Below are 14557 nucleotides of genomic sequence, written 5' to 3'. Positions count from 1 at the left end.
GTCAGCTGCTTGAAGAGGTACACTAGAGAGATAAGAGTTGGTCAGCAATAGGTCCTGACATGGTTCATGCCTACTGACTGAAGAAGCTGACTGCACTGCATGCGTGTCTTGCAGCATAAATGAACCAGCTGCTAGTAAATGAGAGACACCCAGAATGGCTAACTTAAGGCCAGACAGTTCTGATCCCCAGGGACCCCCAGGTCCCCTCCAGCTACGGACCAATAACCTGCCTCAGCACCATGTGGGGCCAGTCCCATCCACCCAGAACCCACAGAGGGTCAGGCACCAGGGACTGGTGAGTGTCAGTACCACGGTCCAGGATGAGACAATGCACATCCATGAGTACATCAGGAAGATGGCCCCAACCGACCGTGTGCTCAGTGAATACCTCAGGCAGCAGAAACCCGAGGAAGAGGAGGAACCATCATAAAAGAACAAGCCCCTGCACGGTATGTACCACCGGCAGATAGAGGAAGCGGCTGACATCCAGAAGTCCTACCGGTGACTGGATAAAGCTGGACTGAAAGATAGCACAGAGGCACTAATCATGGCAGCACAAAAACAAGCTCTGACCACAAGACCCATCTACCACACCAGGCAAGACCCCAAGTGCAAACTGTGTAAAGATGCCCCTGAGACAATCCAGCACATATGGTGCAAGATGCTGGCAGGCAGGGCATACATGGAACACCACAACCAAGTGGCCGGCATAGTATACAGAAACATCTGTGTCGACTATGACCTGGAAGTCCCGGGGTCAAAATGGGAGAGGTCAAGGGTGGTAGAGAATGACTGTGCTAAGATCCTGTGGGACTTCCAGATACAGACGGACAAAATGGGATGGCTATCCAACTAGTTATAGTAGTGGTGGACAAGCAGAGGAAGACGGCTGTAGTGATAGATGAAGTGATACCAAATGACAGCAACATCAGGAAGAAGAAACACGAGAAGCTGGAGAAATACCAAGGGCTCAGAGAAGAGCTCAACAAGATGTGGAGGATGAAGGTAACAGTAGTCCCAGTGGTAATTGCAGCACTCAATGACCCCCAAGCTAGGCGACTGGCTCCAGCAGATCCCAGGAATAAAATCTGAGATCTCTGTCCAGAAGAGTGGAGTCCGAGGAACAGCTAAGATACTGAGCAGGACCCTCAAGCTCCCAGGCATCTGGTAGAGGACCCGAGTTTGAAGGATGAATACTGTGAGAGAGGGGAATTTTTTACAAGCCACAAAATGTTTTAGCACTGATAAAAATCACAATGTAATTTCCTTTACAAAACGAATCTCTCCATAGAACATTTTTGTTCAAAAGTCAATTTTTGTATGTGTTTATTGATATTAATAGCTATTAATAAGCTATTAAGCTTTAATTTAATTTTAAGTTTTAAGTTTTAATTAAAACTCTAAGAACCTTTGTTTTTTTGTGAAATTTGTTTAGGCAGTATGGATGTTCGAACACGAAGTGGAGGGGAAAGAGGGGCAGAGCAACACATGAGGACATTTTTCTTCATACTTGAGAAAATTTCCACCTAACAACTTGTGTAAAATGTTATGTTTTATTTGTGTTATTATTAGATAACATATTAAATATTATTTTTCATAGAATTGTAATTTTGCTATCTCGCTCTACATATCTCTGGAATAAGTAAGAAAGAGTTTAGGATGTGTTGTTAACATAAAAAGCTGGTAAATTAACTTATTTTTAAAAAAGGATTATACAGTAATAGGGCAATTTTTTCTTTGTCCTGTTGAGCCTGTTGTGTGTTTTCCGTTTACACATGCAGGCTGTCGGTGACACTGTCTTGTCCCTTGGATCTTACGCTTTTCCCAATGGACACACAGCTATGCAAGATGCAGCTGGAGAGTTGTGAGTATATTCCTGATCTAGCTGCTCTCTCCGCCCTTGTTATTTCTTGAGCTTCTCGCCTTCCTTCCAGCTGATGTTGCTGACACTTGTTATAGCTACATCTATGGCTGTCTTCCTCTGCTTGTCCACCATTACTCCTCGAGTTCATTAACCATCTGAAGTTTGTCTGTCTGAATACAAAAAACTAAATATACTATAAGAGGAACTACACTGTAAAAACTGTGACAAGAGGTTACTTAAAAAACCTATGGCAACAAAGTGACACTTAATTTACTTAAGTAGATTTTAATTTCAAGTGATTTATGTAAAATTTAGATAAAATGTTAATTAAATTTCAACAAAAAACAATAATAGATATTATTGACATTGTCTTTTAAATATGTGTTGAATTTAAGGACAAAATCTCAAATTGAAGGTTAAAATTGCCTAATTGTAACAAAAAATTAGTTCATTTGAAATGAATCTCTGAGAAAAATTACTTTGAATTTACTAACGATCTGGCAAAGGTTTAGTAAAAATGACTAAAATATCCATTACAAAAAAATTAAAACTTTTTGTTTTTAATTAAAACTCTAATTGGATTCACTAATTTTCCAATTAAACATTATAATTAATGACTGAATAGTAAGAGAAAATCAAATTAATTTAACTTCTTTTCTGAGTAAAATGAATCAATTTCGCAAAGACAACATTCAAACAGTAATTGTTTTTATTGTGGAATTTAAAACATATACAAAATTTATAATATAATATTTTTCTGATTAATTTAGATTGTATGCACTGAAATTCTTCACTAGTGCTTGCCCCAAAATAATAGGAAGAATAGGCCATAATTGAAAATACAGTTTCAGCCAACTTCTCGAGAATGTCAGTCTTTACTTTGGAGGTGGGCAGAAGATTTCCATTCTTTTTATACTCCTCGGTGGCTCTTTCCAGTTACATTTCAGTTTCATGTGCAGACTGTGGAATGGGGAACAGCTTTGGCCAGGGCTCACAACGTTCTGTGAACTTCTGCCTTTTGAGAATAATGGTGTCCTGAGAAGATGTGGTTGCAGCAGAGTCTGCATTGGATACAACTGGATTGGATGATGAGTCATAGTCAGTTGATCAGAGGGGCTGCCGAAAACTGGCAGGATGACTAGGGTGATGCCAACAACCTTCACAGTGTCTTTGTCTTTTATCTGGTCACTTCTGTGAATAGTGAAGTAGTCCTGAAATTTTGGTTTAAAATACTGAAGACTTAAGTTGTTTGAAATCCCAAAGGTATCCTTCACAACACCTTGCAGCTCCTCTACTGTTGGTGGGATCCCTGATGGAAGAACCAACTTCTCCGTTTGGTCATCAGTGATTACATGGAGCTTTATCTCGTTCAACCTAGAATAAAATGTAAATGGACAGAGTTAAGTTAGATTAAGTAGGGTCAACTTTGTCATTTTCTGCTGCTTCAATTTCAAAACTGGTAGTTTAATTCAATACAATCATCCATCAAAACCTATTCAAAATGCATAGTCTACATACTGATCAGCTGAATTTAAGTTGAGGGATCTTCCAACAACTGAAAAGAACACAACATTAATAACAATCGCACTCTCCAAAGTAAAAATTTTACACACACAAATTGTTAAAGACAAATTTGAATTAATACTAAAATTTTTAAAGGTGAGATTCACATATAAAACAATGAAACTCTTTATTAGATTAAAAAGGGAATAGACTCTATTTTCTGTACCGATTTGGTGACAGATCATGACATGAAATAACACTATTTGTGTATTTATATACGTATATATCTTCCCATATTTGAAAAGATGTCCTTTTAATCTACACAAGGTCATCTCTGTATCCAAACACCATTGGGTGTTAAACATAGAAATTATGAAAGACTTATGTCAGATTAAACACGTATTACTATATTATTTCCTGAATGTACCTTTGTCTTGAAGATCGTTACATTGTGACTGAGCATGGGTCTCACTGATACACCGACCAAGTTTAACTGGAAACTTGCATTATCCCTCTATGTGAGCTGTGCCTGCACTAAATTCACAGGGCTCCGACAGCATGAAAATGAAAACCAGTTATTTTGCTGGACTGAGCCACTTTAGCTTAATTACCACAACTGAAAAACACTGCGTGGAGACAAAAGCTTTGAAAAACCGTGACTGACAAAATCCCGCACAAATGATTTTAATTACATCACTCACTGCTGAGTGCAAAACTTTTTCATAAAATTTTAAAAGTAAATGAGGGAGGTTACAGCCCATCGAAATACATAATTGATATATTTTTTTAATATGGTAAAACGTGGTTAGTCAAAGCTCTTAAGTAACACAGCTGCGAAAGCTTGGAAAGTGACCTTATGCTAGCAGTCCACTTCGTGCCATTTTGTGTAAAAATACAATACTGTCATTACAGTGGTCATTATTAATCTAATTTTGACGTATCATACTGTTTAGAACTTTTACTCAAAACTGCTATACGTTATTGTTTAAAACGTGTCGTATATTCGTACAAATTCAGATAATCTTACCTCGGACAAAATGGAGATCATCCACTGCTGAAGCGTGTGTGTCCTGCATGTGGCACAACAGACTACAGGCAGAAGTGTAGAATGATTGAAATGAAAATGCTTTCATTAGTTAAATCTATTAGATTTCTTCATTTTTCACGGTACTCATACATTTTTGTTAAATCTGCTCAACAAACTATTGCTTAATTTACCCCAAACAAAATTGTGTAAATTTAAATAACTGAACATCTCAAAAATGTTTAATTTTTCTTAGATTTAATTAAAACAACACATACATGTTTTTACTGATTAATAGTTACTATTACTTTCCTATTAGATACTAATTAACCCAAATCACAGTTTTTACAGTGTAGAGCTCCGATGCAGCCATAGGTATAGCTGCTTCTGACGGACTTGGTCAGCTTTGTTCACTTATTGGGGTGAGGAGTGGAAGGTAAGTGAGTAGAGCTATGCTGTAGAGATGAGACGAAAAATATATCAGCAGCGTTGAACACAGCGTGCTACTAAATTGCATTTTAATTACTAACTCTCTGCCAATTTACTCTTTGACAACTTAAAAGGTATTAAAAATAAGAATTAATGATACATTTCAAAACTTCAGCACTCTGTAGGAATGTGAAGAAGACCTGGAAAGTTTGCAATATTTTAAAATTAAAACTACAATTAAATGAAATAATTAATGAGAGAACAAAATTTCTGATGCAAAGGCTGTGATTGGGGAACTTTGAACATGGTTATAAATCTGGAACATTCCTTGTTAACCAGCTAACGCTAAATAGTAGGGGTGCAACAATAATCGTATCGATATTGAACCGTTCGATACAGTGCTTTCGGTTCGGTACGCATATGTATCGAACATTACAAATTTTTTTATTTATTTTATCAACTTTCCTTCTGACGATGCTGTCTGTGTTGAGCGCTCAGTGGATCTGCGCTCGACAGTGCAGCCTAGGCAGAGTAGTCGAACGCAGATTCACTGAGCGCAGGGCAAGCTAGCGAGACAGAAGTTAAGCTCTCCTTGCAACATGGCAAATTGAACCTCCCCCACCCTCATTCAGATCTGGCGTTTGGAACTATTTTGGTTTTCATGTGACGTATGACCCTGAAGGTAAGCGTGTCATGGACTAAAGTAAAACAGTATGTTGGATGTGCCACGCAATGCTCAATTACATGGGTGGGAACTAGTGCGTTAGTGCAGTTAGCTCATTAACGTGTTGGCCGTCCAGCCCCATGCACGGGCGATCCGCGGTAGCTCGTTAATGGAGATTTGCCGTGTTGTGGCGTTAACGTCATTACAACAAGATTTACGCTGACAGCACTAGTGGGAACACAACGAATATGACTGCACATTTACGCCGACATCATCCTAGTGCAAAGACAAGTGGAAGCAGACAAAAACAACAAGCACGCATGCTACAAACTTGAGTCATTTAGACAGCCGTTAGCACATGATTCTCCTTATGGGGACCTGATATGTTTAATATGCTGCTGAGAATATAGCCCAGAAGAAGCGTATAGTATAGCTTTTATTTTGGAAAGAGCCATTTCTCTGTAATAAACTCTCTTTTCCAAAGATCAGTGATTCCTCAATCAGATACAGGGCTTGCAAAATTGCCTGCCCGACGTCCCGGGGCTAGCGATTTTTCCAGTCGGGCTACCAAAATCTATCTCTGCCCTGCCCGTCGGCCTATCGTAGGAAGGAAAAATATATGTCAATGCTTTTGCATTCTTTTGGAAATGTAGCTGGGTAATTATGTCATTGGCATCTGTGAGCCACTGTCAATCTGTGACATATTGAAATCGCGTTTGAATTTGCACTTGTTTTTTGCTTTCACTTTGCAATCGCACGAACTGTGTATAGAGAGCGACAGCACTGATTGGTGAGTGACGATAATTTGCTCACCAATTCCTCTGACATCGTCTCATCAATCATTAGCTTACTATGCAAACATGACAAGTGAAATCTCCCGCAGCAAGCTTAAACATGTGAGAGGTTGATCGCGCAGAGAATCGCTGAGCTTATGTGAGTGCATCTGTAAAAGCAGCAGGATATATATTTTAGTTCTGCTGAGCCAAATAAGACAGGTCAGGGTGAAGAAGTGACAGCCAAAGAAAAGCTTACCACAAAACGGAAAAGTTATGACAAATCAGACTATAAGGCAAAAAGAAAGTGCAGCTTTATGGTTTCATGGACAACAGAATTTCTGTGGCTACAATATGACGAGCTAAATAACAAGGGCTGCAATTAAGTGGTCCGCAGGTGCGCATTCGCTGTCAAAATAAAAAACACGCACTAGATAAGAAGTTGCAACGCGTGTTTGCGTACATAAGATTTTCAGGAGGAGGACAGACATTTGTTTAGAACTCTTAAAGATGTCGAAGAAGCAAGCTCCTTTAAGCAATTACTGTGATGTTCCTCCACCTCCAAAGAAATGTCAGGAGTCCGAACCACAAAAGAAGCACGTATTCTCAGAAAAGTAGTTGCAGGAGGTGAGCTGGCTTCAAACAAATGATGAACGCACAGAGATGTGGTGCGGAATGTGCCATGAAAATTTAATAAATGACAAATTAAAAAGGCATGAACATTTTTTTTTGTATCAAAAAAATATCAAACCGTGACACCAAAGTATCGAACCGAACCGAACCGTGAATTTTGTGTATCGTTGCACCCCTACTAAATAGCTAAAGCACTGTCAAACATATGCATATGGCGTTGTACTATATCATTATATTAATCCCTTTACTATAGTATTCTTTTGTTTTTATGTTTTAGTTTCACTCTGATTTAATGGTATGTGGCGGTGCAATGTAAAATAAAGCATCGGGAGCTGGGATGCTACATCCTGACTCCTGTATTCTTTGGCTTGCTACTGAATTGTGGACCTACGCACACATGCAGACACAAAGAGAGCAGTACAGTGAAAAGATGGATATGGAGCTGAATAAACTACAGGGTGGGCCATTTATATGGATACACCGTAATAACATGGGAATGGTTGGTGATATTAAAGTCCTGTTTGTGGCACATTAGTATATGTGAGGGGGCAAACTCCTCAAGATGGGTGGTGACCATGGTGGCCATTTAGAAGTCGGCCATCTTGGATACAACTTTTGTTTTTTCAATAGGAACAGGGCCATGTGACACATCAAACTTATTGGTAATGTCACAAGAAAACCAATGGTGTGCTTGTTTTCAACGTAACTTTATTCTTTCATGAGTTATTTACAAGTTTCTGACCACTTATAAAATGTGTTCAATGTGCTGCCCATTGTGTTGGATTGTCAATGCAACCCTCTTCTCCCACTCTTCACACACTGATAGCAACACCGCAGGAGAAATGCCAGCACAGGCACCCAATATCCGTAGTTTCAGGTGCTGCACATCTCGTATCTTCACACCATAGACAATTGCCTTCAGATGACCCCAAAGATAAAAGTCTAAGGGGGTCAGATCGGGAGGCCTTGGAGGCTTTTCAACTGGCCCATGACGACCAATCCACTTTCCAGGAAACCGTTCATTTAGGAATGCTCGGACCTTGCACCCATAATGTGGTGGTGCACCATCTTGCTGGAAGAACTCAGGGAACGTGCCAGCTTCAGTGCACAAAGAGGGAAACACATCATCATGTAGCAATTTCAAATATCCAGTGGCCTTGAGGTTTCCATTGATGAAGAATGGACCCACTATCGTTGTACCCCATATACCACACCAAACCATCACTTTTGTTGTTCCAACAGTCTTGGAGGATCCATCCAATGTGGGTTAGTATCAGACCAATAGCGGTGGTTTTGTTTGTTAACTTCACCATTTACATAAAAGTTTGTCTCATCACTGAACAAAATCTTCTGCGTGATCTGAGGGTCCTGTTCCAATTTTTGTTTTGCCCATTCTGCAAATTCTGTGTGCCGATCTGGGTCATCCTCGTTGAGATGCTGCAGTAGCTGGAGTTTGTAAGGGTGCCATTTGTGAGTAGCCAATATCCGCCGAAGGGATGTTCGACTAATACCACTCTCCAGTGACATGCGGCGAGTGCTACGCTGTGGGCTCTTGCTGAATGAAGCTAAGACAGCCACTGATGTTTCTTCATTAGTGATATTTTTCTTGCGTCCACATTTTGGCAAATCCAACACTGAACCAGTTTCACGAAACTTAGCAAGCAGTTTGCTAACTGTAGCATGGGAGATGGGTGGTCTCGTAGGGTGTCTTGCATTGAAATCTGCTGCAATGACCCGGTTACTGCGTTCACCAGATATCAACACAATTTAGATCCGCTCCTCACGTGTTAACCTCTTCGACATGTAAATGGCTGTGAACAAAGAGAAACTTGTAAATAACTCATGAAAGAATAAAGTTACATTGAAAACAAGCACACCATTGTTTTTCTTGTGACATTACCAATAAGTTTGATGTGTCACATGGCCCTGTTCCTATTGAAAAAACAAAAGTTGTATCCAAGATGGCCGACTTCTAAATGACCACCATGGTCACCACCCATCTTGAGGAGTTTGCCCCCTCACATATACTAATGTGCCACAAACAGGACTTTAATATCACCAACCATTCCCATGTTATTACGGTGTATCCATATAAATGGCCCACCCTGTACATCGCAGTTTTTTGACGTGAACAGTAAACATGGACAAGACATGCTGGAGAAGCCCTTCACTGAAGAAATCACTGAGCATTAAAGATAAGGCATCAGCTCTAAACATTCTGGTTCTAAATGCTCATCAAAATCATCTGGGGGTATTGAAGCGGCATGAGCAAGAGCATTGGCAGAAGCTGCAAGAGCTTGTGAAACATTTGTAGAAAGGGAAAATGCCATCAAGGTTTCCAAAGCAAGATTGGAGGCTAATTTAGATGCCCTGCATTTTGAAAAGTAGGCAGCAGCTGCATTGCCCAGGTAGACACATTAAAGGCCGCAGGCTGCTGTGGCTCAGGAGGCAGAGCAGGTCATCTACTGGAAGGTTTGGAATCAAATGTTTGGTGGATCGATCCCTGGCTCCCCCAAGTCTGCATGCCAAATATTGCAAGATATTAACCAAAGCTGCTCTCTGATGCATCCATCAGAGTATGAATATGCGTAAGCACTTTAATCATAGAAGAAGATCAGTGAGGAAGAAAGTGCTCTTGTGAATGTTAAGTGCTTTGACTGCACCATGAACAAATGAAAACCAATATCCAGCTAGTCCCCTGATGAAGAGTATGCATCCAGTGCAGGTGTGATGGACATGGCAAAAACTTTGGCACATATAGAACTGGTCGGTCACAATTATCACAATTTGATGACTGTCCAGAAACCTACAGATCATGAACGTCATCTTTCCTTACCACAATAAAGGATTTAAACCTTACCACCAGTTAAGAGTTGGACTTGCTTGCAGCATTAGCCCCATTGTGCAGAAGCCGCCATGCAACTTGCAGGACAAATGGATTTCTCAAGGATCAAAGTATAAGGAAGAGTATCATATATCTTATCATCCCGTCTCTTTCCTTACTCAGTTTATCTGCCTGGTGGCAGATAAACTGCCTGGTGGCAGTTGGGATCATTCCTTGTCTTGACAAGGAATGATCTCAGCTTTGTACATCAAAGCAACTATTTTCCCAAGCTAAAGAGGCTTTTCTTAAAGCCTGTAAAATTCAGGAAACCAGTGTCGATGCAAAAGACTAATGTCTAGTCGGATGCAGATCAGAAGGTAACAGCTAACGATGAACCAGATAAATATTGTCCCATCCACTACAAGCCTCACCCACTGAGGAAATGCTGTGGCTTTAGATTGGAAACAACTGAAGATTAGAAGGCCTGCTTAAAAGAGCAACAAAATTGTTTCAGATGCTGCTCATCATCTGGACATCTTGCCCGCACCTGCAAAGCTGCATTAAAATGTGATGAGTCCAGCTATAGATGGAACATAACCCTGACAGACCCAGCAATGTTTGCATGCTTTTCAGCATTTACTTTTTTATTATTTCACAGTTGCTGTTACAACACTTCTCGGCTGCAGTGTCCCGGCTGCCAGCCACACATACACAACAACAACAATGCAACAGGGGCCAGACTCCAAACACTTTGGAGAATGTGAGAATGTGGATGAGGGTCTGGTTTCCAAATGAACCAACTAAAGAGGAAGCCATTTGCCTGATTAAGGGAACACAAACCTCTCTTGCAGAGTCTTATTTAAGCCTTAAAAATATCGTATCAAACAGCATGAATATTCTAAGAGCATTTCCAGCAGAAGACCACATGCAGGACATCAAGTGTCCAAGCCTCTCAGTTCACTAATACCACTTGGCTGACTGGACCAGCATTCTTAAATCAACCACACAAGAGCTCTGTTGAGCAGCAAAACATCTTCAGTCTTGTTGACCCAGAATCAGATAAAAAAGGTTCAGTCACAAGTCACAGCTGTGCAGCTAGGGCTACGTTCACACTCCAGGTCTTAATGCTCAATTCTGATTTTTTTGATCAAATCCAATTTTTTTTGTCTGCTTGTTCACACTACAAATAAAATGTGACAGCAAACACACTAGTGTGAACCCTCAAAGCGGCCCGCATGCGCAAAAGAAGACATCACACACAACGCGCTCTGTTTAGACCCAGACCAAACAGTATTGTTTGACTGTTTCGGATTTTATGTTTTCCAATTTTGCTTTAAGTTATAAAGTTATTTTGTTATTTACATATGGCCTAATAATGATCCTTGTTGCTGTTTAAGAGAGGAGCGGTGCTTCAAAGGATAGTTGCAGATTTCTGTCAGAATCTGCAGATTATACAGTACAAATAAAATGTTCACATATCTCCAACATTGTCTTCCCAACAGTTTCACAGACATCTACACTGGATGGCCAGGAAGCGTTCACGATGTCTTATTGGGCGCTTCTCCGGCACTGGTAATTGGTGTCTGTCTCGTGTCAGTGATGTAAAAGACGGATTTAAAGGCGACATGAAACTGCCATGGTGCTGGGTCGTTGACCCAGCGTTTTGGGTTTTATATGATTATTTTCCTCTCTTCTAGTTATTCCGATTTTGGTATTCTGTGTCCTCCCCTTGTGCCCTGTTTGTGTTCTGGATTTCCTGTTTTATTTTGAAGGTCTGTGTGTGTTGTCATTGTGTTCAGCTTGTATCCTCCAGTCGTCTTTGTGTATTAGGATCAGCTGTTCTTTCCTCCTGTGCGTGATTACCTGATTACCTTGTGTGTGTGCATAGATAGTGGGTGTCGGTCTGTGCTCGTTGTCAGCTCGTCTGTGTTTCATGGTGTTCTGTTCCTTGTTTGCGTCTCTCTGCCCCTCACCCCGTTTTGTATGATCTCTGGTTTGTTATTTAGTTTTTCCAGTCTAGGTTTCTTCAGTTAATTGTCATGCCTCACTGCCTGTTCTGTCACTCCGTCACTTGGAAATAAACGTCACTAGCATCATCAATCTACTGCCTGCATTTTGGGTCCTCTTTCCCTCCAACACCACACGGCTCGCCTCGGCAACTGTGACACAAACAGCAGTCGCTTTCTAAAACATCAGATTTGTATCGGATTCAGTACCACATACAAAAGTGACCCAGGTCGGATTTAAAAATATCGGATTTGTGCTGTTCAAACTGTCATACCATGATCGGATATGGGTCGCATGCGGTCAAAAAAGTCGTGTTCGATGTGCTTTTGCCTGCAGTGTGAACGTAGCCTAAGAATGAGGAAAAGACAACAAGAAAATAAACACGCAAACAAGAAACACATTTTTTTTCCCATTCAGGGCAACTGTGTTGGTTCTTGGTATTAGTGCAGTTTGAAACATTTTTGATGCATTTTTCAAAAGTATATAATAACAACTGATAGTCGTTTTGCTAAATTTTCCATGTTTTTATTTACCTGACCAAGTATTGGAAATACTCAGCGAAATACTTAGGTCATATCTTTTTCAATTCAATTTTATTTATATAGCGCCAAATCACAGCAACAGTCGCCTCAAGGCGCTTTATATTGTAAGGTAGACCCTACAATAATACATACAGAGGAAAACCCAACAATCATATGACCCCCTATGAGCAAACACTTTGGGAAGGAAAAACTCCCTTTTAACAGGAAGAAACCTCCAGCAGAACCAGGCTCAGGGAGGGGCGGGGCCATCTGCTGCAACCGGTTGGGGTGAGAGAAGGAAAACAGGATAAATACATGCTGTGGAAGAGAGACAGAGATTAATAACAAGTGTGATTGAGTGCAGAGAGGTCTGTTAACACATAGTGAGTGAGAAAGGTGACTGGAAATGAAAAACTCAATGCATCATGGGAATCCCCGGCAGCCTAAGTCTATTGCAGCATAACTAAGGGAGGATTCAGGGTCACCTGGTCCAGCCCTAACTATATGCTTTAGCAAAAAGGAAAGTTTTAAGCCTAATCTTGAAAGTAGAGATAGTGTCTGTCTCCTGAATCCAAACTAGAAGCTGGTTCCACAGAAGAGGGGCCTGAAAACTGAAGGCTCTGCCTCCCATTCTACTTTTAAATACTCTAGGAACAACAAGTAGGCCTGCAGAGCGAGAGCGAAGTGCTCTAATAGGGTGATATGGTACTACAAGGTCATTAAGATAAGATGTGGCCTGATTATTTAAGACCTTGTGTGTGAGGAGCAGGATTTGGAATTAACTTCTGGATTAAACAGGAAGCCAATGAAGGCAAGCCAATACTGGAGAAATCTGCTCTCTCTTTCTAGTCCCTGTATCATGGATGGATAAAGCTGTGTGTTATCTGCATAGCAGTGAAAACCTATGAAGTCTATTAGATAGATATGACACAAACCACTGCAGTGTGGTACCTGTAATGCCGACAGCGTACTCTAATCGCTCTAATAGGATATTTTGGTCGACAGCATCGAACGCTGCACTGAGGTCTCGCAGGACAAGCACAGAGATGAGTCCACTGTCAGAGGCCATAAGAAGATCATTTGTAACCTTCACTAAAGCTGTTTCTGTGCTGTGATGAGCTCTGAAACCTGACTGAAGCCATTCCTTCAAATAAGCCATTCCTCTGCAGATGATCTGTTAGCTGTTTGACAACTACTCTTTCAAGGATGTTTGATATGAAAGGAAGGTTAGAGATTGGCCTACAATTAGCTAACACTGCTGGCTCTAGAGATGGCTTTTTAAGTTTAATTACTGCCAGCTTGAAAGCCTGTAGTACATAGCCGAATATTAGAGATAGATTGATTATATTTAAGATCGAAGCTTAAATTCATGGCAGGAGTTCTCTGAGCAGTCTTATAGGAATGGGGTCTAAAAGACATTAGATGGATTGGAGAAATGAATTACTGAAGTTAACCCAGAAAGATCAATCAGAGAAAAAGAATCTAAATGAATATCAATGGTGCTGTAGATAATGTTACATCTGTGAGATGATTATAAGTCTTTTTTTTTTCTCTAATGGTTAAAATTTTATTTGTGAAGAAGTTCATGAAGTCATTACTAGCTGTTAAAGGGATGGTTGGCTCAACAGTGCTCTGATTTTTTGTCAGCCTGGCTACAGTGCTGAAGAGAAACCAAAGCCCAATCAAGATGGTTTAGGAGCATAGAGTGAAGTCAAAGGGGCCAACAAGTGCTCAGTACTTTGTATGTTATATTTCATGAAAACTACCACATGTGCTGTAATATAAAGAGCTCTGTTCTTCTTCCAGTAGCTTCTGGAATCTTGATTTTAAATTACTTCCAGCAGATTTTGGGGCTGCTATCCCCATTTTAACATACTCATCTAATGGTATACTGCAGTGGGAGAAGGCAAAATTAGTTGAAACAAAGAAATTAAAAAATAAATTGAAGTCAAAATGTAAACTATTCATATTATGTATTATATTGTGTACTTTTTATGTCTATTATGCTGATGCTGTAAAATTTATGATTCTAATTTTTATGTTTTAGTTGGCTACACCACCAGTGATCTTGTGTTCATGTGGCAGTCTGACCCAGTTCAAATGGATGAGATTGCTCTCCCACAGTTTGACATCAAGCAAGAGGATATAAAATATGGAAACTGCACAAAGTACTACCAAGGAACAGGTTAGTAATCTGTAATTGAATTAAAAGACTATGTCCAATTTCTGTAAATTGAAATTTTATTATACTATGCAGGCAAAAACTAGTCTGTGCATGTATTACTTCTAGGCTAGGCTATAGTAACCCGTTATTA

General features: G+C 40.2%; 1 protein-coding gene across 2 annotated transcripts in view; it reads left to right on the top strand.

Moving 5' to 3' along the window:
- Positions 1-14557, top strand: part of LOC147327119 (glycine receptor subunit beta-like) — a 68751-nt gene that overhangs the window by 35871 nt on the left and 18323 nt on the right. For both annotated transcript variants that reach the window (XM_086294750.1, XM_086294752.1), the window contains exons 6-7: positions 1782-1864; positions 14290-14427. In XM_086294750.1, coding sequence (XP_086150876.1) covers positions 1782-1864; positions 14290-14427 — 221 coding nt within the window. The remainder of the gene's footprint in view (positions 1-1781; positions 1865-14289; positions 14428-14557) is intronic.

The sequence above is a fragment of the Aulonocara sp. 'chitande type north' Nkhata Bay genome, linkage group LG6, assembly GCF_057382095.1.
Source record: "Aulonocara sp. 'chitande type north' Nkhata Bay isolate Kocher_YH1m ecotype deep benthic linkage group LG6, A_spYH_male_GT1.1, whole genome shotgun sequence".
Classification (NCBI taxonomy): domain Eukaryota; kingdom Metazoa; phylum Chordata; class Actinopteri; order Cichliformes; family Cichlidae; genus Aulonocara; species Aulonocara sp. 'chitande type north' Nkhata Bay.
This window is presented reverse-complemented; position numbering and strand designations above follow the sequence as displayed.